General features: G+C 41.3%; 1 protein-coding gene across 3 annotated transcripts in view; it reads right to left on the bottom strand.

Annotated features, from left to right (window-relative positions):
- The window catches only part of AGPAT4 (1-acylglycerol-3-phosphate O-acyltransferase 4), an 84,140-nt gene that overhangs the window by 49,723 nt on the left and 6,959 nt on the right, over positions 1-27,458 (bottom strand). The window contains exons 1-2 of one of the 3 annotated variants that reach the window (XM_041125073.1): positions 17,923-17,943; positions 17,502-17,732 (exon numbers count right to left, since the gene is read on the bottom strand). In XM_041125073.1, coding sequence (XP_040981007.1) covers positions 17,502-17,679 — 178 coding nt within the window. In that variant the 5' untranslated portion in view covers positions 17,680-17,732; positions 17,923-17,943. Of the gene's footprint in view, positions 1-8,789; positions 8,863-17,501; positions 17,733-17,922; positions 17,944-27,458 lie in introns of those variants that run through there. The other 2 variants (XM_030021436.2, XM_030021435.2) reach the window with 2 other exon arrangements.

Genomic DNA, 27,458 nt, shown 5'->3' with positions numbered 1-27,458 from the left:
GAAGAAAAGTGAATTTGATTAGGAAACTGAGCAAAAAGTAATTTCAATCCTAAGAAAATCTGCAGTGCTTTTAAATAAAGCCTCTAGTTACTAAGGGTTACATTTCATAGGTGCGTAAACACAGAAAAAGAACAAGAAAACTATGGGTAATGGCATCTAAGGTTTCTGTATTTGCCAGTAATATTTGCGTTTGGCTTTTGATTTCAGATAACCAGCACACTCATAAAGAAATACCCACATATTACCAGAAATAATATGCTACAAACAATTTATTTTTAGACTTAAGTCAAGGCAGATAACTTCTGCTTAGTCTTCTTATGCACAATGTATTCTATCTGAATTTCAGGACTGGAAACAAAAAGCTGACCGAGTACCTGTATTACATCATCAGAGTTAATGGTGAATAGCCACGGAACCTCTATCACTTTGAGAACACTGTTCAGAACAAAACCATTACTCATTTTTCACTTGCATTCCATGAATCCCCTGTCTCTGCCTGTAACCTTACAGCATCTCATCACGTGAGGTCTTGAGAGACAAGAACTATGTCCCGGTGCTTATTTTAGCTTCTTAATCCCTAACAGTGACTTTCACAAAGTGTTCTTTAAAGGGACAATAAGGTCAGAAACTACAAATCAAACAAATGGCTTTCATGAATTAAAAATAAAGTACTACAGATCAAATATACCTATCAAGTACACATAAAGCTGTGATTTTTGTAATGGGTGTAGTGTGTAACCCCTTGAAGTTATCCAAATATATAAAAATACAAAAATCCCCACTTTTTCTTACTAAAGAATATAATTCACATCAGAAATAGTACATTCTGTTAAGAAAGACATACACCCAAATTATACAACAATATCACACCACAGGTAAGGACACCAGTGCCTCTCAAATCACACTGTTTGACTGTGCTTGCATTAATACTTCCTCAACACTTAAGTGCAGCAAGAAAGTTAGAAAATGAATCCACAGGAGGAACATCGCGACCTGCTCAGACAGCCTGCAGCTCGTGTGCTCCAGCAGGTGAGGATGCGAAGATATCACTAATTTGCCTAACCTCTCACTGCTCAAACTAAAAAGGTGCCCACAAAAAAAAACATTACTGGCTTCCTGCTCTGTAGTCCCAGTGGCTCAATGTAACGCTGCAGAAATACTGTGCACAGAGGTAACTAGCTTCTTGCTTTTGCATGTCTGCTGCAACAGTATTGTACTCTTAGAATTATTTGAGTAATTTTCCTAGGAAACACAGGTTTAGCTTACATGATATATGGCAACCTTGCATAATGAACAGGCTCCGAATTTACTCTCTTCTCTTCAGTTTCCAAAAAGACAGCCTCTGCCAATTACAAAAGGCAGGCTGTGCTTCTCTGGTAACCCAAGACATTTTCCTATGCAATGCTTTGCAAATTATAAAGAGTAGCAGCCAGACATACCATTTCAAGTAGGTACAGGAGGAACAGCTGTTGCTTCTTTTAAAAGGCACGATCTGACTTGTCACAGCAGTAGCAAAATAAAGACCCATCATGCAAACAAGGTGTGCATGTGTCGGGAGTAGAGACATATCACGAGATCAGATGCATACGCACTATTGATATTTCTTTCAACTTCATCACAAGTATTTCTAGCACAACAGAATCACAGAAAAAACAGGAAAAACTTCAAGATTTAAGCAGGGGATACAATATTACACAAAGCATATCAGGTATCAGAATTTTCTCCCATGACAAACTGATCAAAACTGTACAGAAATCCCAGAACAAAGAAGGCAGGCTATTCCAAGAGTCAGTGATTTCCTTGAACTTAGCTAGAGAATTCCTTTCTGAATTATCTTTACCACCTTTATTGCCCCAATTTTCTCGAAATTAAAGATACAGAGGACCCATGTGACTCACTGACTTGGATGCAGCGTTTATCAGCTTGTAAGGTGATGGAGACAAAGTTATCCTCTCCCCATCCTCTAGGCTGTACACATTACTGATTTACAACTGATTGAAATACTCTGCTTTAACTCATGCAGGCTGACATTTCTTCTTTGTATTAGGAAGACTTACAGCTTTTTAAGATCAACCCTTCTTGATGGACATCTGGACTTCTCACAGGACTTCAGCCACTTGAGATTAAGAGAAGCAGAGTAATAGCACCCATTCTAGCTGCTATATCAGAGCCATCAAGGGCAGACTGCAGAGTTGTTAGGTTGCCAGCTGGCACTGTGCCTGAGGTCTTTGAGGTTCTGTGCAGGCCATTTGGATCGTCTCTAAAAGTCTTGCCTGAAAAGCTGGAAAGCGGAAAGCCAGTGCAAATAAACACTATTTACCATTTGAATTTACCGACCTTATTAGAAGGCTTAGAAAATAACCTCCTGTGTTATCAACACTGCTGCTTCAATGTCTTTGCAACAGCTTGCACCACAACAGAACAAAGGAGAAGGGACAGGAAGAGCCTAGAGGTACTCCAGTCCTCTCTCATTATGGGCCTGTTATTTGAAAACTCTGTAGTTTTTACCAGTTCAGATCTTTTTCCACCTGGAATTGCCATTTAACCTGATAGCAGTGGAAGAAGCAATGTCAGCAAGTTCAGCTGAAGGACAGAAATCATTCATGACCTAGGTTGCTGTGAGCATCATTCCTTTCAATTTTTTTCTGACTGCCAAGGGTGTAACTGAGAAGCTTGTGAAAAAACAGCACAGGAGCAGAGGACAACACTCCAGCCAGATGGCATGCAAAGGCTCCTCCAACAGCCTGGCTCTGTGGGATGAAGCTTGCATGGAGGCTTGCACAAGGAAGAACTCAACCCAGAGTCCTCCAAATCCAGACATTGCAGCACATCAGATCACTCCTTGACACAGTACAGCAGTGGACCAAGCAAGCAGATCTTGAAGTTGAGCAACTAAGACTTTGATTTCTAAACTTTGTGCAAGTGCTACATCCTCTTGCAGAGAAAGATGCACGGGAGGGACTAGAGCTTCTTCTACAGAGGGTCCAGATCAAGGGCCCAGCCCCAAACCTGAAGAGGAAGTCTCTCTCTGCTCTTAGCTAAGAAAGAAAGAGCTGAACAGCAAAGGAAAAAATCTAAAACAAGATTCAAAACTCTGTTTTAAAATACACTTTGATTTTCAAACCAGAGCTGGCCATTTATTAAAAAAAGCCCACACAACTCAGTGAGGAATGTGGACAGGAAGCAGGGTTTCATCTAACATCCCTAGGTGGGGGGCACAGAGGGAGCCCTAGGCTGGCCACAGAGCCTACTGCCATTGCTCACCTTTTAGATGTAGAGAGAAAGGCAGGGCATGCAGCGTACAGAAACAGTCCCCAGGCAAGTGTGCAAGGCAGTGTTCTTTTATAAAGCACAGGGCACACATAGGCTGCTGAAAGCCGAGCTCACTGATAATTGCTCAAAGGCATGCTCTACGCAGAGGTAGCCTGTGACTGGCAAAGAACAGTATGCTAAAAGGAACACTTCCTAAGTGTGTCATTTGGAATATTAAAGTACCAACTACCAGTTTAAAGTAACAACCACCACCTCCTCCCAACACTTAAGTAATTTGTCAACATAACTTCAAGATAAAAATCACAGATTAGGAGAGAGTATTGATATATTATGTAGTTAAAAACCAAACCAACCAAACAAAAAAAGCCCATCCTACTCACCGCAGCTGGTTCTGTAAACTATAAGAATTGAATGCAACTTTAAGCTGAAACGTGACTTTTGCATTAGTCATAATTAAACTAGGTCCTGAAGACTGATGGCGCACAGATTTTTTTTCCCACCTTTCCCCGCCCCCTCCCCCCAGTATACACTGACATTTACTTAAGTTGACCAGATCCTCAACTGGCATAAAAATAATCCTCAACTGCAGTGTAGTCGCTATTATACCATGCTGAGTTACACAAAATAAGGATTAGACTCATCATACCCATTACAAAGCTAAAGCTTTATCTGTGGTTTGATCTTCTTGGCAATTTAACCTCAATGCTTGCTTAGTCATAGAATTAAAACCTGCCTGTACACATGCATGAACTGGCTAGTAATAAGAGAAAAATATATTGCTTTATTGAAACATTATGGCTTTAATTTTGAAGGCTGACATTACACAAGAATAGTTCTGGTGCTTGCTGTGCCTCAGCTCCATGAACACGATCCATTTCATTTTCTTACAGAACGAAGACAACTAACACTTTATTGATAAAAAGTGTTTCACCCTTTTTGATGGAGTGTCATCAACGTTTTCTCAGATGAAACATACCAAATGAGATAAAGTACAGACAGTTTAATATGACCAAGCTTGTGTTCCTGTAACACAGCCAAGCTGTAACTGCTTTGGGAACCAAGATCAGAATCAGATTTAATGCAAGATCTTAAATGCACAAGCCTTCAGCGTATCCTGAAAGTTAGAGTATTTCAGATCCTCATAGGGCCTAAGATAGGAACTGAGAACTTGTGATTCAAACCTGTACATTAAGGCTTGCATCTAGTATTTGAGCCAGCAGCTCTGATCTGGGCACGAGCCTTGCACAGGACCCTTCCAGTTACTGCATGTGTACTGGGCACAGCACCTCACTTCCCAGCTTCCCCCCAGCTTCCATTCCCATTCAAGTTTGACCAAATAGATTCTCTCCTTCTAACATAACGCCCACAAAATGTAAACCACAATTTTTCTTCAGGTGAAAAAGAAATTTTAGGTCAGCATATGTATTCTTGAAACAAGAGGTTTCAATTGATGCTGCCTTCTCTAGTGCAGTCCTGAGCTAGAGGGGTGGAGGAATAGGGAAACAAGTTTTGTTCATTGCTTCAGCCACTGTTGCTTTTAAACTATCTCCATGCTGAAAGTCAAAAGCAACCTTCCCTTCAGAAAAAACAGCTGCACACTTCAAACATTTCATTTCACAGCTTTTTTCTGACTTTTATCCCTACACAATCTGCGTACAAAACAGCTTCTTCTCTCAGAGTTACCCAGCATGGGGAACAAAGCCAGCCTCGCAAGTACAACGGGTCTAACACACATACAGATCTGCAGTAGTCAGTGTTTTGAAATGCTCTTTTCAAACTCTTTAGGGAAATTAATTATTTAACAGCCATGTGTCAGAGATATTTGTCTCACATTTGAAGGCTCCTCTTATCCTTCTTCCCCAAGGAATTTAGCAATACTCCTACGTTTCAACAAACCAGCAGTTCCTCGTGGCAACGGGACCAATCAGTGCAGATAACAATTAAGCAGGCATCTCCTCCTGCTCCTCTCTCCAGCTGGACTGTCCCTGAAGGCCAGCACACGACCCCTTGTTGAAGACCTATTGAGGCACCGAAGGAAGCAGCAGGAATGACCCTCTAATTGTAACACCAGAATTCAGTAAAAGTGCCCCTCCAGACAGACAAGTTGGTCCCATGGGTTTCTTCTACTAACAGTTATTTTTCTTATCTCAAGAAAGACATCCTGCAAAAGTACCCACCTGCAACAGGCACTGCTCATATATGCGAACAGACAACCTTCCTATGCCTTTTTTGGTCTTCCCTGCGTAAAAATGTGATCATCATTACAGGACTTTTCTACAGCAACAGTTCAATGACACAAACTGGAAATAAAGGACAGACTCCAGCATCCTGACTCCTACTCTTTGTATGAAGGTCAGAGACAGCATTATCATTCCCACCCCATTTGGGACAAAGTACTCAACAGTATTTTCAACCTTCTCATATTGTTCACAGGAACACCTTTGAAAAACAGTCCTGAAGATTACTACCACACTACAATATCCTACATAACACAGGAAGAACCTAGCATACCACTGCTCTTAATAGAAGTCCAATTCCCATCTTTCCAACATAGAAAAAGAACTTTTCAAGGACTTACTTACATGGCACATACATCGAGTAGCAGCACATATCAGGTCCTGTCTTTCCCATTAACTTTAAGTCACTAAGTCCAATAGTGTAACCCACACAGTTTGGGATGCTCCTGGGACATTGCTTGCCCTTCTGGTCACCTGCACTTGCACAATAGTCTATTTATCAACCATCATTTGCTTTCCACATGAAGAAATCCATCACTTATTATCAGAATAAAGTCCATATCTCAAAGACTCATGGATCTGCCATTCCAGCCTCTCTAATTCTCACCTGAGGGCTGCATGCACCTACAGGAAGCTACAAGCTATTGCCATACAGCTACGGAAATTTAAATCACCTTTCAGGAAACCCTGAATTTTAGGCATGAATTAATGCAGATTTCTAGCACTGAGTCAGAGCCTATGAAGACAAAAGGAAGACAAACTCGGTAGCAAGCTTCAATCCAACCAGGAATTTTCTGAACTCTTAGCATTTAAAAAAATACTGAAAATATAGTGTCATACTAAAAGGAAAATGTACTGTGGTCTCAATTTTAAACTCTAGATAGACGAAGAACATCTGGAAACTGAAGACGTATATTAGCTATTTTGCCTGTGTATCTTCCTCCTTTATGAGCACAAAAGGCAATACATGTTCAAATAATAAAACTTTAATTGATATATTTTGTTGGGTAGGACAACTCTGAAAAATTCAGCTGAGATCAGTTTGCATTCAATATCTGAAAATAGAACCCAATTCAGCCAATGAAAGCACTTTTCTGAACACTGCAACATTAACATCCCCCTCCCTATCTTTTGCCTTTGTACAAAGAATAGCATTACAAAAGTCTATCACATAGGCCCTACAGAGAAATGGTCTGAGTTTGAAGGAAGTAACAGATTCTTTTAGTTCTCCACAGCTACCTTGCCAATATAGAGTCCTCAGCAAACTGCAGGGTACTAGCACATTGCACATCTCTAGATGAGAAACATATGACCTAGGGGAAAAGCCTGGAAAATGTCAGAGAATAGTATTGAGTTTGTTTGCTTCAAGAAAAAAATAAAAAAAATCCAATAAGACTCTCCACAGCATTCAAAGGTGGTGCAGGAAAGGAGCTCCTTTATAGCAGCAAAGCTATATTAATGAGAGCCCCTGTCAAAAGTCTCACAGCTGCAGAACTCCCACGCTTTCCCAAAAACCAAGGGCAAGCTTCTTTAGAAGTGACAGCAAGAAATTAAGTCCGTACAATCACTCTCTGTATTTCCTTACCTAACACAGGCAGCAGATACATTCATTCATCAAAATCTTTCATTAGCAGTACATATTGATTCCTGGATTTTTTTGTTTTAGCAGAGCCACATAAGTACCAATGAGCAGTAAGAAATTTATGTACAATGGAAAACCCCTCCTGTATTAGAAAGCTCACTTGTTTTTTGACTTTCAAAGAAAACCCCACGCTCAGAGATACAGTATACTGGAGATTCAATTTAGAAACACAGCTAAGTGAACTGATAATCAGACTGAAGTGTACTTCCCGCTTCTTTAACACCATGAGAGAAAGGAAATGTTAGTTATTGACACTGCAATGCAATTTGCTTGAGTACAGAAAAAGCACACAGATAAAAAATACTAATAAAAGTGGGCTAACAGAAGAGCAAAACAATCTACCCACAAACAATTGCACTGTAATCTCTTTGTGGTTTCTTACGTTGTTTCGAATATTATTTCGGCAAGGACCAAAATGAGTCTGGCAAAACGGTAACTGCCTCTCCAAAACCAGGCAAATGAAAGAATTGTTTTGCATACATTTCCATTTGGTTTCTTATCCAGAGTTAAAGGATTGCTACTTCTGAACATGGTGTTGGAAGAAACATGTTTAAGCATAGACTACGCCAAGATGGATGTAAAGGAAATTCAGCAACATACATTTAGATTGCCGAACAAGACCCTGCTACCTTGCAACAGTCTCCAAAGTGAGAAAACAACATAATCCTCAAGTAAGAAGCCTTAACCTGCAGGTTGCAAACAAGTCACAGGAAATAACCACCTGGTCTTAGAGGAGTACCAAGCATGTACACTGGGAAGCTCTTTCCTTTTCAACACTGAAAAATCTCAAGTACCTGCTGAAAGGAAATATTGCTTCCTACCAGTTTGGAAATCCTCCTGCAAAAAGTTAGTCAGACACCAAATACTTTCACTGAACCAGCTGCTGAAATCCTTGCTGCAGTAGGAGCTGGAAAACCTAATCCACAACAACTTGCTACTATGTGACTTACATGCTTTTGGGAGAGGGAGAATCACCTAGGTATATACTTTTAGTGGTGCACATTGCTCAAAAGGGAGCAGGGAGGCAGAAGATGTAGCCAACCAATAGCAAATGAGACAAGACACACTGCACCTCACTTGGTGCAAACACAAGAGACCAAACACAGGAGAATTCAAAATTACCCCAGTAGTTCTGCCTATGAAGGTAGTGTTCTTCCCCAGACAGGGTTGGATTACTGCTAGTTTGTATTTGCTTGTAACTGGTGATGGTGATCAATGAGCTACTCTCTGCATCTTTGCAGGAAGTTTACATAGGATCAAGAGGCTATACTTCAGATTTAGTACCATTTCAGCAATTAAAATCAGCCCTATAGCTAAAATGGGGTTTCTACAAATATGCAATGTCTCTTAAGAAGAATTTGATCCTCTGATTGTGATATTCACCCTTAATGAATAAACAACTGTAGCACCAAACTCATACAAACATTAATGTCTTCATATTCTGTGCTATGACTTGGAACATTAGATATTAGGTTCCTCAGTTATGTCATGTCAGATGTAAGTATTTTCATACAAATACTCCAGATTTACCCCAGTTCAGGAATCTAGGAAGCTTGCTGGCCAGATCTAATCCTTAACAAGAGGTGCTAGAAATTTTGTGATGTGAGATGCCAGACACCAAACAGAATGTGGTTCACCTTCTATTGCTTCCCTGCCATCCCTCTCTCCAGTCTGCAGGCTATCACCATCACCCTTCTTCAGATCAGGAATCTGAGGCAAAAAAAAAAAAGGAAAATGAAGACAAGCAACCTCTACAAAGGCTCCAGCAACAGCAAAATAATATCAGTGACAGTGAAGATGCTCTTTTCATTAAAGATCAGACTAAGTGCCTCTCTAGCTCTTCATCAGTCTTGGATAGAAAGCATCTACCAAAAGGTTTTTTCACATCCATTTTCCCAGAAAGCAGTCCCTTTCTCCTAAACTAAGAGCTGGTAATAACAGACCATATCCGTTTTAGGTTGAATTAGGAATTCTGCTAAAGGTCATGCACAGATGTCATTCAATCACACCTTCATGAACAGAACAGCACTACACTCGCACAGCATGCCTGCAATCAGCATACAGTTTTGCTGATCCACTAAAGCTCACTGTCAATACCTGAACCACCACGAAAACTGGATAACGATGCCTGCAAGTGGCATAAAATGAGAGGGACTGAAATGTTATTAGTTGATACAGAAAGTTAACGGCAGTAGGGAAAATACGGAAGCATTTGCTAGGCACTGCAGAGGACTTACTCATAGAGATGAATATAATTCCGCTAACACAATCTGGAAAAAAGTGAGTTCAAGCTGTGATGGATGCAGAGAACAAACACATTCTCTTACTCTACTAGCAAAATAATGGAGAACCTGCTGCAGTGACTGGCTCCTTCAGTCTTTCCAAATTAGAGAAGTTCAAGGTTTGGTCTCAGTGGGGAACTGTACAGATAACCAGCAGCACTGCCACAAGTACATAACAGGTATAAAAGGGTATTATTAGGAAGCAGGCTGGAGGAAGGGGTTAACAAATTAGAGTAGATGATACTTTAGATCAGATATTTCTACTCTAACAAAATATCTACATTGTCAAAGCAAAGCAAACTAATAGTTTTTGAGTGCAAAACTCTTTTCAGCGTGATAGAGATCTACCTCTACCCTTTGGAAGGCTTCAAAAGGGAAATCAACCATAAGCGCAAATACGATCTACCAGAAGGAAACTGTGTATGCTCATATGTGGCCATGCACACACAAGCTTGTGGGACAATAATTCAGACAACTCAACAGTAGGATACTGAGGCACATGCCATCATATGACAAGAGAATCCTCAGCAACAAAAAAACATTTCAAAATGCCATCCACAAACAAAAATGGTGTGATCTCCCCGCTACCCCTAAAATGGATCCTGACTGACTTTATAAATGTCATTATACAGCCTATCACTTGAAGAGTCAAGCGGTTCATATTTCAGTATTATGGCATACATCTCAGTCTACTTTCCACCCCACCGCCCCTAGAATAAGACTCAGACCCCAGAATGAAGCAGGCAAGAGCACTGTGGAAAACACACCAATACAGGCTGCACTGTACTTCATAGCTTGAAACATTTAATCTACTGATCTCTCAGCATTATTTTGTGAACAAATAGTGATACATTTTGTTTACCAACAGACATGTTGTCAGGAGAGGTACAATCTAGAGAGCTCTTTGCAAAACTGCTGACTACTGGTATGTTTTGGGCAAACAAAACAAAACCTTGAAGTCATAAAATTTAGATACGCAGACTGTTTAAAATTGGAGCTTAGTTTTGCCCCACATTGATGGAATTATTTACTTTTAAACACTAAAAGGCAATCTAGCTGTAGAAGCTAACAATATACTGCTACAGAGTTCATAACTTGTCATGTATTATTTTTAAATTAGAGGAATAGCTCCTGCTGCCCCTGCTTTGATGGCTTCAGTAAATCAGAGACTACTTTCTCACATTCTACTGTCCTTGCTAACAACAAGAGGTGAGATCACTCCTGTCACTTTGCTCATTTTTCACTAGATCTTTTTTACGATGCAGTGCTAAGTATGTTACTACATTACTTATATGGAAGGGAAGACAAAGTAAGTTAGAAAATTAAACACTACCATACAATGACATATATATACACTCTTCTCTGCTGCAAGCATATTTTATATTTAACAAAATCTGTCACACATGATACACCCTTATGAATTTAATTTTTGAGAGCAAAAGAATCCAAAGATTCAAGGACATTCATCAATCAAACAAAAGTGGATTTTAGAGAAAGCTAATCATCTACCTTATTGTACGCAGCTCAATGATCAACACTGATGATTGGAACTTACAAGCAGGATACCCCCCCAGTCTGACATGTAAACCCCTACTTCAGATTTGCAGGGAACACAGGAAGAAACCTAAGACTACATTACAGAAAAGAGGTATGGCAATGGTTTGTCTAGAGATACCCAAGGTAGCCTGAGTGCTGAGAATAAAATTGCCACAGCAGCATGGAGCTTGATGCAGGCTGCAACAAACACCTCACCACCCAGGTAGGTACTTGGGCACCCACTTACTCAGATCTCTGCACTACCATAACTATCCTGCCCTCAGTAACATAGTTTATCTACATTAAAACTAACATGGGGATTTCCTTAGTACACTCTATTTCTACAGTCATCCCCATGGCATGGCTTGAGGGAAAACAAGAAGGCTAAGGTGATGGTCTAGCTCTCCAAAGGTTCAAATCAACATTTTCTCTTTGCATGACTATCAAATCTGGCCTCCAGTTTTCCGTCAGTATTTGTTGCAAACTTTTCAGCCTTCGCCAGTGGCTTCGTATGAGCGTGGTGTGTGGAACCAAGATAACAAAGGCTTATATGGAGAAGTAGCACTTGAGAAAAAGTCATTTTGCACACATTACTCAAAACAACTTCACAAACAGGCTAAGAAAGCAGTCCTAAGTGCCCTATGAAAGCTCTTTGCTACATCTACGTTGACAAGAATAACTCAATTTGCTTTATAAATAAAACACTACAGGATTATATTAAGGACACTGTGGCATACTTTGAACAACAGCAGACTGCTTCCTCTGCAGTGTGAGATGGCAATAGAGGGAAGTGGAGGAAGAAGAAAGCCCTGTCTCTCCAGGGCTCTCTTGCTTCCCACCCCTTCCCACCTACTCAACTGCAGCAGAGGAGAGAGTTCTTCTCTCTGCCCCAGCACCACCTTAGTATGAACAACCACCAAAATGGCCAAGGGCTCCTCTGAACTCCAAGGGGGCAGTGGGTTACATCCAGGGAAACAAAACAAACTTGAGGATTAACATGGCCCCAATACTGCCCCAGAGCCCTATTTGGATGCCCAGTTCTCACATTGCAAAGCCTATAGCTGTACATGGAAGGAATTAGTTTTACTGTCTCATAAGAGCCAGCCAAGATGATGAACTTGAAACAGTTCTCAATTATTTCCTCTGGTTTTGTTTCGAGAAAGCTTAGTCATAAAAAGAATCAGTTTCCATCTTGGTTTTGCTGCAGTCAATGAGCAGGCATCAGGGTGCCTCTTTCCATTCAGAGAATGGCCTTTCCCTCAGAGGGATTTACAAACTGCAGCCTACATAGTGTAACTTTACCCAGAGGTGTAATAACAGCCCTTTCATAGCACAAGAATAGGTATTAGTACTACTATAATTTATTTATGAAGGCAGATTAGAAGCTAAGTCGATTGCTTTTAAAGCCCTTATGCACCTGTCCCCATGACTGTGCCATTGTTGGCAGACCTTTTGTTTATGCAAAGTTCACCTTGTGCAGAGAGTCAGCAGGACGCCAGTTTGCCACTCACCCTGGCAGCGCAAGGTGGGTTTCAGCACAAGGAGAAGCTAATTTGCCCCCAACACAACGGCAGCAAGAGGACAAGTTATCAACCACTGCTCCACTCACCGGCAAAATACCTTCCCGAGTAAATACACCCAGCACCACTAAAGAAGCCATTTGTCCTGTATGTGTTGTGTCCCATTCTCACAGTCTTGGCACATGGCAGAGTTATGTCCCAAACAGCCCACAGGAGCCCAGCACGCTCTCCTCACCCCGGGGTAGCACTGCACCAGCCTACCAAGCACAAAGTGGTTCAGGAAGTACAAACCACTTTCCCACTGCCCCAGCAAGCTACGCAGCCATCTGCACACACGGCACTAATACCCAAGACACCCTGTATGTGTTTGGCCAACTTTATGAGCTAGTGCAAAAAAGCTGTGTGTACTGTTTGTGGTGGTTTGCTGTCCTCAGATAAAGGGCAAGAGGAAGATGTATTCCCACTTCTTCCAATTCAGGTGCAAACAGCATCCATGAGAACTGTGATGTATTCCACACTAAGTGCTTTCTTCCTTGGCATACATCTTGGCTCTCAGTTCTTTGGAAAAAGAGACTGAGGACAAGATGTCCTTAAATTATTTAAAAATAAAAAATAAGATTGATTGCTTGCCCAGCCTTTGTTCTAATGCCTTCTTACAAGCACATTTATTTTTAAAATTTTTATTGTTGCCACCTTGTAGGGGCTTGCAGTGTTCAATTTCCTTATTAGAGGTGCACTATCAGGGTTGTCATTTTACAAAAGGGGGATTAACAGGCAGTTGAACCAGTCAGTGAACATACACTTGGAGCCAGAAAATACCTTCTGAAAGTTAGAAGCCCAAAGGCTTTGGGTTTTTGTTTTGGTTTGAGTTTTTTTCTTTTGTTTTGTTTCTTTAAACTCAAAACACAACAGAGGGTGTGTAACCCTTACTAGTCTTTTAGCTCATTTCAAGACCAACACAGACAAAAGTCTGTTCAAGCTGAATGTTCACTCTCCGCAACTAACACTCTGCACTAAAGGCTGAGACATACAGATGAAGGAGGACTAGAACTAACCATTACCTTGCAGATATTTGTGAAATGGGATAATGGGATCAAACGGGAAGAGTTTATTCATAGTAAAACATGAAAACTATCTTGGAGATATAAAAGCAACCCAAACTGCAATCTGGCTAACACACGCTGTGGGGAGCAGGAGACTCGAGCTGAACAAGGCTTGCAATCTGCAATTAAAGAACATTTGCCCAATTCAAATTTCATAAAAAGCCATGGCAGAAAAACTGGCAGCTTATCAAAGCCAATTATTTTTTCGTTTGCAACACTGTCATTAGAAAGTTCTCCCCAATGGTAATCTATAATGAAGCAGGTCAGTAGAGAAGCTAAACTCACCCTACCTGACCAATCCAGATTCACAACTGGTTTGAAGAAAAACAACTTCTCAACACCAATTATTGAAGGTAACTTGTTGTGTGCCATTACATCTGCTCTGTTCCATTAAAAGCAAGTTGTTGCTCTAGTTAATCCTTTCCACTGTAAATTCAAACTGGAAAGCAGGTTTCCACCTCTTCTCAAACTTGCATTGACAAAGAGAAGTTTGAAGTCTATAGCTTTAGCCTGCTGGGTTGTCAGTAGTTACGGTGAGAAGCTATAGTGCTGTTGTCATACTCACAGTAGAGATGTAGCAGCTCACACAGCTACACGTCCTCAACTACCAAAACACAGTTACTCCATACAGCCATTTTATGGTATGAAGCTGGTGAGCGGTCTAGAGCACAAGTCTTATGAGGAGCGGCTGAGGTAACTGGGGTTGTTTAGCCTGGAGAAAAGGAGGCTGAGGGGAGACCTTATCGCTCTCTACAACTACCTGAAAGGAGGCTGTAGCAAGGTGGGGGTCAGTCTCTTCACCCATGTAAGAAGTGACAGGACGAGAGGAAAGGGCCTGAAGTTGCATCAGGGGAGGTTTAGATTGGACATTAGGAAAAATTTCTTCACCAAAAGGGTTCTCAAGCATTGGAACGGGCTGCCCAGGGAAGTGGTGGAGTCACCATCCCTGGAGGTATTTAAAAGACTTGCAGATATGGTGCTTAGGGACATGGTTTAGTGGTGGACTTGGCGGTGCTAGGTTAGTGGTTGGACTCAATGATCTTAAAGGTCCTTTCCAACCTAAATGATTCTATGATTCTATGAATACTTTTACTTGAGCTAGTCTGGCTTGATTCATGTGATCAGATAAGCACCCCCAACTCAAGCTGGACCACTGAAGTGAGGACAAGTCATTAATCACAATAGCAGTTTAGCTTCCCATATGCAGTATGACAGCAGACATTGCACATGAAGTGACAATATTCTACCTTTTTATATTAGAAAGGAGATAGGAAGAAAAAGGGTAGAAGAAAACTCCACCACTACTTGAAATACAAAAAAACTTTCCCAAAGAGCATAGTGTCAAAGATGAAATGCTCTCCCCTGATTTTATGGAATCATTTATCTCTACTTTTGACATCAAATGGAAACTGACTGAACTTGCAAGATCTAAAGGCAGCTGCTGCTTTCATTCCATTCTTAAGTTAAACCATGCCCGCTCTATTTCACTCTTTTGTTGACTCGGTGACTAAGGCTGTACAAGCCACTCAAAGCAACATATGGTTGTCACCATTGCAAAGCACATGCGTCTTTACATCCTCCAAGGGTAAGCTTCATTATCTCAAAGTGTAGGCTGTTCCCATAACTTTCATCAGACCCATACAGACCCAACTTAAGTTATTTATTAGTCAGCACACAAATGGCCCCCAAAAGGCATTATCTTACATATACACTACTACAAAAACACATTTGTTTTAATTGGTCTACTGCATTCTTCAGTTCTTCCAAATACTTTTTTTAATTAACTATCATTTTCTGCTTTTCAAATATCACTCAGGTAAGGCTGACTCATATCAAGTACTAGCTTGCTCTGTTGTAAAGCTAAAATAACTGTCTTTAACCTAGAGACAGTTTGTTCTGAGCATGATTGGGCAAAAATCTTACAACCTTTTCCAGCAGCGTCAGCACTGAAGACTAGATCAGCAACCCTGAGTACAAAGCCATCTGCCCAACGAAGAACAAGCATGCAGTATTACTTGCTCTTACACAGTGGCCAGCCCCCAGTATAGAAGAGACTAGATCGAGGGGAACTAAAGGATTCACTCTGGAGACTCTAGAGTAGCTGATGTCTCTGCACTAAGTAGCCAAAAGGAAGAATGGGGCAGAAGGCATTGCATGAAAAACAATAATAATATACCTATATATACCTGTATACAGCTGTACAGTATCTTCTACATTCCATGGCTTCAAACATACACTATGCTACAAGGAAAAAGGTAAAAAACTGGCCATATTCATGCCACTGTTCGTACATACAAATGAATAGTACTTGTGAACTCACTACTCCAGGAACGTACACACGGACAGCAAAAATGAATTTTTTAAGCAGGAGCATCCTCTCTTTATTACAGAAATAATACAACAGCACCCCCAATTTATTTGGGCCTATCCATGCTGATGCAGCTTTGAAATTTAAGTCAAAAGTATGTTTTAAAAAAATGCTTTGAATAGTTGCACATCAGAGTCACTGATGAGACACAGATAATCCCTAGTGGCCTCCAACTTGAGGCATGTGGCAGATTTCTCCCTCAAGCGGTTCATTATGAATACTAACAATGCCTTCCCTTTTCAGGTTCCTAGTAGCAGAACAGGTGACCTGAAGGAAACCATTTTGCTGCATTTCTGCAGCACAATTCTTAAACACTGCGTTGGAGGGCTGTTTTCCCCAGTATGATTTCATCCATAACTCACTTGGCATTGACAGTGACATCACAGCTGAATAATCTTGAGATCCTCAAAAGGCATGCACTTTGCAACAGTTTCATTTTTAGAAAGTACTTTTGAGTTTCAGAAAGGTCCAGGGAAATCTCTCTGGAAGGTGGACACGCAACAGCACGCTCTCAGCTACTGAACACAGGCGCATTACTGTATTTTTTTAACAGCTTCTGTGGAGAATGCTCTCTGCTGTAAGTTGACAGCAATTACGCCGAAGTCAGAAGTTGCACTACAATAAATCAGTGCTGAAACTACAGTCATAGCTCTTTAAAAACAAATATATAAGCAGACTGATAATACCAAGAAAACTACATATGCTCTGATAGTCCACTGTTGACAGGTGGAGATTCTACCAACCTCCTACTAACAAAGAAGAAATGAATGGATATAGGTCTCATTCACTCCACTGGAACTACCTGTTTAGTCAAGTGTCAGTGAATTGTTACATCTCCGAGCAGTTACAAATATGTGGTCTTTCTATGAGTAATATCTTGAGCTTATGCTCCCATCTCCCCCAGAAAATAAAAATAATTGCAACCCCCACTTCTTTCAATGCTTACAGGCTACCTGCTGTATTCTACATTATAACTATATGCATATACTGAAAACATACAGATGCAGCTTAAGTCTGAAATGCCTCTTCAAAGAAACAACACTTTACAACTGGCTTAAGAAAGAAGCACATGGAATCAAAGATTTTTTCCTTTTTTTACTGTTGTTTCCCAGTCCTGAACAGTATTTTTGCACATGAAAACTTAAACCAAGATCATAAACAAAGTCATGCATGATAAAAAGATTGAAAGCATTATTGGAAGTGACTTGTTAACACTGTAAGCCTACAGATAATGCATCTCAGCAAGTTCAGCTATTATGTGGTCAATATTTCTCATTTGGCTTAATGGAACATGATGTATAGCCAAATGAGAGGCATTCTTTCTTCAACATCCTGAGTCAAGCAAGTATCCCAATATAAAAGTGCAAAACATGTCAGTAGAACAGGACATTTCAATAAAGCAGACATCTCTTCACACAAATGCAATAGGAAGCAGTAATGACCTTTATATAGGTTACTTTGAAATCTGTTTCAGAACTTTTCTAGCAATTTCCTCAAGACAAAATATGAAAATAATTTAAAAAACAAAATTAAATCTTACGGCTTGAAATGCAGTAAGCCAGCCTGCAGTTGATCCTCCTGAACAGTTGCTTGTTGATTGGCCAAAGTATAAGTGTAAGGAGTTGAATGAAGTTAATGATCAGTCCTGACACTATAAATATGTAGCAGATCAGAAGGTGGCAAATGAATTGAGACTTCAGAAAGCCAACGATGTCCATGATTTGCTGAGAAAGCAAGAGGGTACCTTCAGACCCAAAATTCAGAAGACAACCTGCAAAACCAAACAGTATTAGTGGTTACAGAGTGCATTTATTTCTATAAACAGACTGTTAATACAGACTTCCTGTTTTACACTTCAATACACTAAAATAAAAGTTAATTCTATTGTAGAAAAAGGCTTGATGACAACATTTGCAAAAGTAAGCATGGACAGAGAATACCATATTTCTGAATCAATTTACATTTAGCTTTGGAAACAAATTTTCACACTTCAGTCCTCATTCTGCAAAGCCCATGAGCATATGACTCCTTTCCATGGGCTGCAATACTCCTCTATCTGGTCTTCATTGATAAAGTATGAGCAAAATAATCCATTTACATTTTGGTTTGAATTGTCTGTACTTCATAAGACATACACTATGGCCTCTGCTATCTTCAAGAGCAGCTCCAAAGTAAACACAAGCTTCAGAGCTTTATGATAGAAGTTGTGCCTTCCTCTCCAGGCTATGCCAGCCACAGTCCCCAACCAAGAGGTAGTAGCAGCCCCTTAATTCTAGCTTTATTGGCTTTTTCCCTTGTCACATTCAAATATCAGTTGATTTTGGCAAGAGAATAAAAGCTTGGCTATGCACAATACACACAATTTGTTCAATTATTCCTTGACACTGTAATTCTGTCAGTTATACTCCATAAGCCCAAAAAGGAAACATCAATAACAGTACTAACCCATGACCCAGCCGTGTTTCCAGAAAAAAATCAACTCTTAGGTTACTTAAGACATGTTTGTATAATTTTGGAAAGGACCAGTCCAATCTTAGCAGCTGAGCATTCAGAGGAAGTGTCCTCTGCCAAGTATTCTGGCCTACCAAATACCATATTGACCTCCCCTCACCATCACTACCACCAACGCTAGTCTCATTTGTTAAGAGAAAACATATGAAGACATGATTTCTCAGTAAACAACACTCCAGTATTTTGAATACAGTTAAGCAGGAGGTGCTGCCATCCTGTTCCATTCCAACACTGTTTCTCCCTTCGAGGCGTAGGAGAGTTTGCCCAGGGAGGAAGCCCCGAGACAGTATTTCTGAATGTGCCAGTCATAGGCAATAACAAAACAGCAGCTGTCAGCATCCCAGGGAATTAACTGATGAAAAAAATCTTTATGCCTATCCTTTTAGTTTATATGAGACCCCATTATGTGAGGCACTGAGTCTAGATCAGCGTCCTGAAACATTTGTTTTACTGCCCTTGCTGACTATGCTTACCACAGCAAAGAGCACACACAAGAATTGCTGCAAAACGATAGGAAGTTATTTACCCAGGTTTTCAACCACAAGAAGATGAAGAAAAACTTAAGAAAGAGAATCTGTATTGTTGTATAATTTATATAAAGAATTTATGGCAGTCCCAAGCCTATTATTAGCAGACAAAATGTGCCCTTTGTGCATCACAGACTTTGTTCCCTTTATCTTGCTGTACTATTCAGTACCAAAGCAGACACCATCTGTAGCTCAGAATGGCAGAACAGGCCTCTGTTCATTGTAGTAACTACTGTCATGACACTTGCAAAAAGCTTTTCCAGCTTTAACCAACCATTCTATTAAAGATACGTTTCTGAGGGTGGCAGACAATTTATTAGCATGGGCTTTGACCAAAGGCTTTGTTTTTGTTGAAGGCTAAGTAGAATAAGAAATGTTGTTGAGTAGGAACCATTGCAATGGTGCATGCCCCAGCCCCTCCATCGCACACTCTAGAGAGAGAGCCAAACACTTTACAAAAAAAAAAAAAAAAAAAAAAAAAAAAAAAGGCAAACCCAAGTTTTCAATAAGTTTACAGTGAAAGATACAAGATTTCACTTCCCTAATTCAGACTACTGTACTTCACCAAGTAGCAGGATTAGAGCACTTCTTTAAAACAGTCAGAATGGAAGCAACCAGTTACTTACAAGTGGGTGGCTTAAAAGACTGTGCAGTTTCCAAAACACTGATGACTGGGTTTATCCTACCATCCTTGGCTAAAACGGATCAAAATTTTTTTGTGCTAGCTGGCCTGTTTAATTCCATGCCACAGAATCACTCTAATCTAATGTAATTCCCAGAGATCAATAAGGGACTGGGTCAAAAAAAATCCATATATAAAATAAGATTAAAGCACTGTCTACTTACAGTGGAGACCTGAAAATTCACTATTTGATATAATCAACAGAAATCTACTGTAGTAAGCAGTTGATCGACAGACTTTGTGACTAGAAGGATTCATCAGAACATTAGTCCACCAATTTATTTTTTTTCATTGTAATAGTAGTCAAACTGGGTTAAAATGTTATGTTTATGTGAATCATTTACTTCATACTGGGTCTTTAAAACAAAACTTCACAGAATTAAAATAAACAAAGATGAGATGACCCTGATAAAACATAATACTGTCTTACAATTTTATGAAGCCACAATGGAATGTTTGCAAGTAATTTATTCCTTGCTTTCATAGCTCAGTCATCAAATTTCAATTCTGTAAAGCTTCTAAGACATGTTTTAAAGGCAAACGAAGTCTACTTAAGCAGTACCACTGAAATGCATCTAACCTAACTTGCTTGTAAAAGGAACAAGAAATTAGAACCACTGCTTAAATTTTGCTTTTCTGAAAAGTAGGGAATCTACAGAGATTAATTTTCTTTTCTGATTAAATGCAAGCTGTTTTCCCTACAAAATTTGCAACCCAAACACTGTACACAGAGTGCTAGCTAAGTGTTCTGTTTCTCAGGCATAAGCTCATTCTTAGAAGATTTTTTTAATATGATACTTTTTGGACTGTTTTCATTACCCAAACTCCCAAGAAGTGCAATTTATTCTTGGTACAAGCAACAAAAAAGTAGAAATTCATTTTCAGGAATCAATTCTGAGCTTATGAAAGAGGTCTAGAAGCTTGCTTTTTAAGAGTTCATAGGAACTTCTTCCGCCTGACTAAAGTTCCTCGTGGGTAACATCAATGTAACACCAGTTTAAGTGATAAAGAATCAGGTCTTTAATTCTTAATCCATGATGCTGGTTTAATAAATTACACTGATTTCCTTATAGATAATGACTGAAAATTACAGCAATCTTCTGAAAACAAAAGGGCCAATCAATGCATTTTCTCAGAAGCTATTAAGATCGGAGAGCTGCCAAGAAACTCTCTTCTATCAAACACCCCTTAAAACGAATTAGGAGAAAACAGCCAGCCAGAGCATCAAAACCAGATAGGGACATTCTTTAATAGCAGTTTTCCTTTGGATATAGAACAAAAGACTCAAACCTCAAACATCTGTCTAGGGAGCAAGTCAACAGGGACCTATTCATGTGACTAAGAGATCACAGGATCAGATTTAAAAGCAAATTCCACAACTATTCATTCTACCTCTTTTCCTCCCAAGTTTCATTCTTCAGCAAGATCCACTGTGTTTTCTACTTCAACTACTCTCAGCATTTCCTTCTGCTTAGAATAACTGACCAGGAGGACATAGAAGAAAAGGCAATGTTACACCAGTGATGTGCAAGGTGAACACCTCTCTTCTGGCAGAGGCTGTGGTCAATTAACAATGCTATTTCATACCTCAAAGTCTGTAAGAGTTTCGAGACTACAAATAGTGATCTTGTAAGAACGCAACTGTTTGCACTTTTACAGAAAGCACAAGAATGACACAAACAACTCCCACCCACATTGTCCAAAGTTTATGTAGTAAACAGAGTCCTTGGAGTATGGAAAGCAACATGGTACCTATCTGACAGCATCTGGACTAAGCTAATACTTTCCCTACTTAGATGCAAGACAGCACTATACATGGTTATTTTCAGAACAGCATGTTTCAAGCCAATGCAAAGGTTTTCACTCATGTCTACTCTTTGATAAAGTCCTTAAATGCTCTGCTGCAAGTTAAGAACAACCAGGCACATGATGATGATGCTGCCCATTCTTGCATTTTCTCATCTAAACCATATCTTGTATGAGTTACAGAGACCAAGACTATGAAAATACGCTCAGGTCAGATTACAGCAGGTTCAGTAGTACCTCTAAGTGAATTTTAGTTGCCATCAGAACAGCACAGGTAGCAGCACTGAATTTCATATCAGAGTCCATTTTAACAATGCTTCTGTATATGAAATATATATGCAAGGCAAGTCACAGGAAGCCCTTGTGCTCTTCTCTTTCTATCAGTGAGCATCAGAAGTTAGCAAAAGTGAGGCTGTGTCCATGTATGTATTTGCCTTAAAGGAGAATGTATCTGTACATGCTACACAAAAAAAACCTCAAAAACCAAACCAAAACAAAAAAAAACCAAAAAAGCCCCCCCAAAAAACCCAAATCTGCACTGGAACAGAGATTCTCCTGCAGCCCACGGTGAAGACCATGGTGAAGCAGGCTGTCCCCCTGCAGGTCATGGAGGCTCCACTCAGGAGCAGGTTTTCGGGCAGGAACTGCAGCCCATGGGGGACCCAGGCTAGAGCAGCCTGTTCCTGAAGGACAGCACCCTGGGGGAAGGACCCCAGCAGGAGAAGGGGAACAGCACGAGGAAGAAGGATCAGCAGAGAGGAACTGTTACGGACTGACTGCAGCCCCTATTCCCCATTCCCCTGTACCACTCGGGGTGTGGCAAGGGGCAGGGGGGAGGTAGAAGAATCAGGAGTCAAGTTGAGCCTGGGAAGAAGAAAGGGCTAGGGGAGAACATGGTTTTAGTTTTGTCCCTGTTTTTCATGCCCATGATGGTAACTGGTGAGCCATCTCCCTGTCCTTATCTCAACTTAACGAGCTTTTTCATCTTAACCAGGTATCAGCTTAGGAAAGCTATACCCCTGATAGGATTAAATCTGGCCAGGGACATCAAAGGCAACAAGAAAAGCTTCTATAGATATGTTGGTGATAAAAGGAAGACCAGGGAAAACGTGGGCCCTCTCCGGAAGGAAACGGGAGACCTGGTTACCTGGGATGTGAAGGTAACGACTTTTTTGCCTCAGCCTTCACTGGCAAGTGCTCCAGCCACACCGCTCAAGTCGCAGGAGGCAAAGGAAGGCACTGGGAGAATAAAAAACCACCCACTGCAGGAGAAGATCAGGTTTGAGACCATCTAAGGAACCTGAGGGTACACAAGTCCATGGGATCTGATGAGATGCATCCATGGGTCCTGAGGGAACTGGCAGATGAAGTGGCTAAGCCACTATCCAACATATTTGAGAAGTCCTGGCAGTCCGGGCAAGTTCCCACTGACTGGAAAAGGGGAAACATAACCCCATTTTTAAAAAGGGAAAAAAGGAAGACCCAGGGAACTACAGGCCAGTCAGTCTCACCTCTGTGCCCAGCAAGACCATGGAGCAGATCCTCCTGGAAACTATACTAAGGCACATGGAAAATAAGGTGGTGACTGGTGACAGCCAAGATGGCTTCACTAAGGGCAAATCATGCCTGACAAATTTGGTGGCCTTCTATGACAGGGTTATAGCGTTGGTGGGTAAGGGAAGAGCAACGGACGTCATCTACCTGGACTTGTGCAAAGCATTTGACACTGTCCCGCACAACATCCTTGTCTCTAAATTGGAGAAATGTGGATTTGACAGATGGACCACTCGGTGGGTAAGGAATTGGCTGGATGGTCGTGCTCAGAGAGTTGCAGTCAACAGCTAGATGTCCAAGTGGAAACCAGTGATGAGTGGTGTTCCTCAGGGGTCAGTACTGGGACCGGTGCTGTTTAATATCTTTGTCAGTGATATGGACAGTGGGATTGAGTGCACCCTCAGCAAGTTTGCCAACGACACCAAGCTGTGTGGTGCAGTCGACACGCCAGAGGGAAGGGATGCCATCCAGAGGGACCTTGACAGGTGGCCCCATGAGAACCTCATGATGTTCAACAAGGCCAAGTGTAAGGTCCTGCACAAGGGTCGGGGTAATCCCAAGTATAAATACAGGCTAGGCAATGAGTGGATTGAGAGCAGCCCTGCAGAGAAGAACTCGGGGCTATTAGTGGATGAAAAACTGAATATGACCTGGCAATGTGCGCTCACAGCCAAGAAAGCCAATCGCATCCTAGGCTGCATCAAAAGAAGTGTGGCTAGCAGGTCAAGGGGGGTGACACTCCCCCTCTACTCTGCTCTCATGAGGCCCCACCTGGAGTACTGTGTTCAGCTCTGGGGTCCCCACCATAAGAAGGACATGGACCTGTAGGAACAAGTCCAGAGGAGGGCCATGAAGATGATCAGAGGGCTAGAGCACCTCTCCTATGAAGACAGGCTGAGAGAGTTGGGGTTGTTCAGCCTGGAGAAGAGAAGGCTCCAGGGAGACCTTATAGCAGCCTTCCAGTACCTACAGGGGGCCTACAAGAAAGATGGGCAGGGACTCTTTATCAGGGAGTGCAGTGATAGGATGAGGAGTAACAGTTTTAAACTGAGAGTAGATTTAGATTAGATATTAGGAAAAAATTCTTTACTGTGAGGGTGGTGAGGCACTGGAACAGGTTGCCCAGAGAAGTTGTGGATGCCCCATCCCTGCAAGCGTTCAAGGCCAGGTTGGATGGGGCTTTGAGCAACCTGGTCTAGTGGAAGGTGTCCCTGCCCATGGCACGGGAGTTGGAACTAGATGATCTTTAAGGTCCCTTCCAACCCAAACCATTCTGATTCTATGATTTTTCTTCCCCTGTCCTGCTGAGGAAGGGGAGTGAGGGAGCAGTTTGATGTGCACGCGGCAGCCAGCCAAGGTCGACCCACCACACCTCCTCAGAAAAGTCCCAAATCAGGGAAGAATTTGAGCATACCTTAAGTCCTTCCCCCAAAGTTAAGGGAACTTAAGAATGTTTTTAGGTTTTCCTGAGGAGTTATGCATTCCTGAACTGCATATTTTGTTACACACACCGCTACAAAGGAGAGATCAGTCAGTTCGGCTGAAGAATGAATACCATCTACCAGCAAGTTTTAGGATTTCTGATTTATAGACTTGCTATAAAACTGAATTTATTTTCTATTGAGCACAGAGATAATTAGTATGACAGAGTATAAACTGAAGAAATGGAAGTAACCCAGGAGTTTTTTAAATGGGTACCATATCATAATGCTTTCCCCTTCCCCTTTTGTATTTTCTTCCTGCTGTGATCTAATGTAGAGCAAGACAGCTATGCAAACTCTGCATGCCTATCAGGATGCAAGTTCTCTGTCTGTGTATGCATATTCTCCGCTGGTAAAACGCACAGTATAGCTGCTGTTAGCCCTGACAGCCATGATGCTTGTCCCCTTACCACGTAGAAAGGAAAGTGTTTACACAGCGAGGCAAGGGGGACGACAGCAGCCTGGGAGAGGCATGCATAGTCTAAGAAGGAGCAAGAAAGAGAGAGAGCTGCTGCCCGAGTTCTGGCGAGAAACAGTTCAGTTTGCTCCTTCTTCCAGAAGCATGAAATATTCAGGGAGGAGGGAGCTGGGCTTAAACACAAGGCAATATGGAACACCTCAGAGATGCAGTGTTTAGGGACTGCAGGGCTTGATGCTGAGGGAGGCATTTGTTTGAAGAGGGTAAACCCCTTGAAGTTAAGCACTTCTGTTCCAAGCTCCTAGAGAGATCCTCAAAAAATATGTTGGGGTGCAGAACATCAGGTTCACAAAAATAGCAGTGGAAGGCAAGTTGCTTCTTTCCAGCATGCCAAGTGTTGCTCTTCAATTGTTTCCCACCCAAGTTTCTGTATTTTAATACATTCATATATATATATATATATCTCCAAAGCACAATTATCTGCAATTTGCTTGGGAAAAATAAAAGAGCAAGGTGCATTAAGGTATTTAAGACCTGGAGGAGTCTATCAGAGTTCAGCCCCAGAGTTCAGTTCTGGGGACCAGAGTCCCTCTGTTTCCTCTTTTACTTTATCTGGGTCCATTAATATAACAAGTTACTTGCACTGCGAACAAGGGCAACATAACTAACACAAGTCAAATTTAGGGACTGAGCAAGGGAGCAGGACTAAACAGCAAACAAAAATTTACAAGAAAGTATACCGAGAATCTAAGCAGGATGTGGACTACGCTGTCACACAAATATAAGCAACCTGGACAGTTCCTCAAAAATAGCTGGGGTGAACGACAGCAAAGAGTCTAGGACAAGCAACTGTATAATTTGCTCGTAGCCAATTTAATATTTGCTTTCATAGGCAACATCAAGTGCTTAGTCAAAGGTAACCAGGCCCACACATTACTGTCATCTGGCACTCTCCTCTATAAAAAACAAACCTCCCCCCCCAAATGAGTTTCTACAAAGTCACTTCAATGGATAATCTGGCTTGCTGCAAAAGTACAGGTGGCTTACCAAATAACAGAATGTGAATGTCTGCAACAAACTAAACCTTCTCAAATATACATATGTACGTACATAAGTACGGACGCCTTTGTGTTTATGATAAATGAAATTGTATATAGAACAGTCATGGACCATCTGAAGCAACTGTACATTTGAGGTACAGAGATCAGAGTCTGCCTAGTTAAGCCATTGGTCCTCAATGTACAGCCTCTGAGAAATCTCTCAACGGTGAGTTCCACACCATCACTCCTGTGCATGGGAAATTAACACACTAAAAACTACCTACAGAGGCAGCAAGGGCAGTACGGCAGGATGTTGCCACCTGCATCATGGTATTTCCCCAGCAAGAAGGGCACATGGGACTATGGTTGACCACCTCTGCACTGGGCATTTCAGGAACAGATCCAACACAGGAGTAGCTACTGAGTTCTCCAGTGGTTATTACAAAAACATTTCTTTTAGAAGAGCCCAAAGAAACAGGGGGAGGGAGGAAGGCAGATAAAGGATTATTCAGGAGCTGGTATAAAACAAGGGTTGCTTTTTTTTTTTTTTTTAAATTGTGCTGGGAGTCCAAACATTTTCTTGATAAGAGATTAGCTTTGGAAAGGAGGTCTCTCCTATGAAGACTCATGGTTTATGCTTGCCAAACACTGATCACTCTCATCTTGTTTTAAAGAACTGTAAATTACATTCACAGCAATGCAAAGGGTCAGCACAAGGTACAGGAACTGCCTATACTCTCAACAGACAAAATACTTCCCCCACATCCAAACCAGCTTTATATGCTAGACAACAAGGAAACATGGATCACATGTTTAGTTCAAAGCTCTAAATATTTAATCCTCCTATTCTTACCCACAATGAGTTAGTTACAAAGGTAGACTACAAAAGTATCACTGAACTCCAGTTCTGCCACAGACAGCTTTCCACACCGCTAACACACATAAGCAGATGTATCCAGGCAGAGAACTTTCACATCCACTCAGCAGACTATGTAGCATGAGCAAGTCCATCTCTACGTGCAGGATCAAACCCTTTATGGATAGGATTAGAAAACCTGTGTGGATTTTTGTCAATTCTTTCCTGGATTTATCCATCCCCTCTCATATAAAAAACTACAGCCATTTAGAAGATGCTAGTGAAGTAAGCCTGCCAAGATCTGTCTTGCTGCCCCCACCTTGCACACAGGGACCTCAGAACAACACTCTTGGAGAGCTTGTGACAGTCACATGGCAAATCCATGGCAAAGCCAACTCCAGACCACAACCTGCCAGTTCCCCCTGCTCCAGCTTTCAACACAAAATGGTACTTTTCATCCTCCTTTATTTGCCTTCTTGCCCATGCTCAAGTTTCCCTTGCAACACCTTCTGACAGGCCACACAGAGAGCAGAGAGGGAACGGACACATCCCACAAGGACCTTCAGTGGCAGCAGATGATGCAACAGGTATAAATACAGGAGATGGTTCAAACCAGGATGTA

The sequence above is a fragment of the Aquila chrysaetos genome, chromosome 8 (assembly GCF_900496995.4).
Source record: "Aquila chrysaetos chrysaetos chromosome 8, bAquChr1.4, whole genome shotgun sequence".
Classification (NCBI taxonomy): domain Eukaryota; kingdom Metazoa; phylum Chordata; class Aves; order Accipitriformes; family Accipitridae; genus Aquila; species Aquila chrysaetos.
The sequence above is the reverse complement of the archived record's forward strand: the minus strand, read 5'-3'. Positions and strand labels throughout refer to the sequence as shown.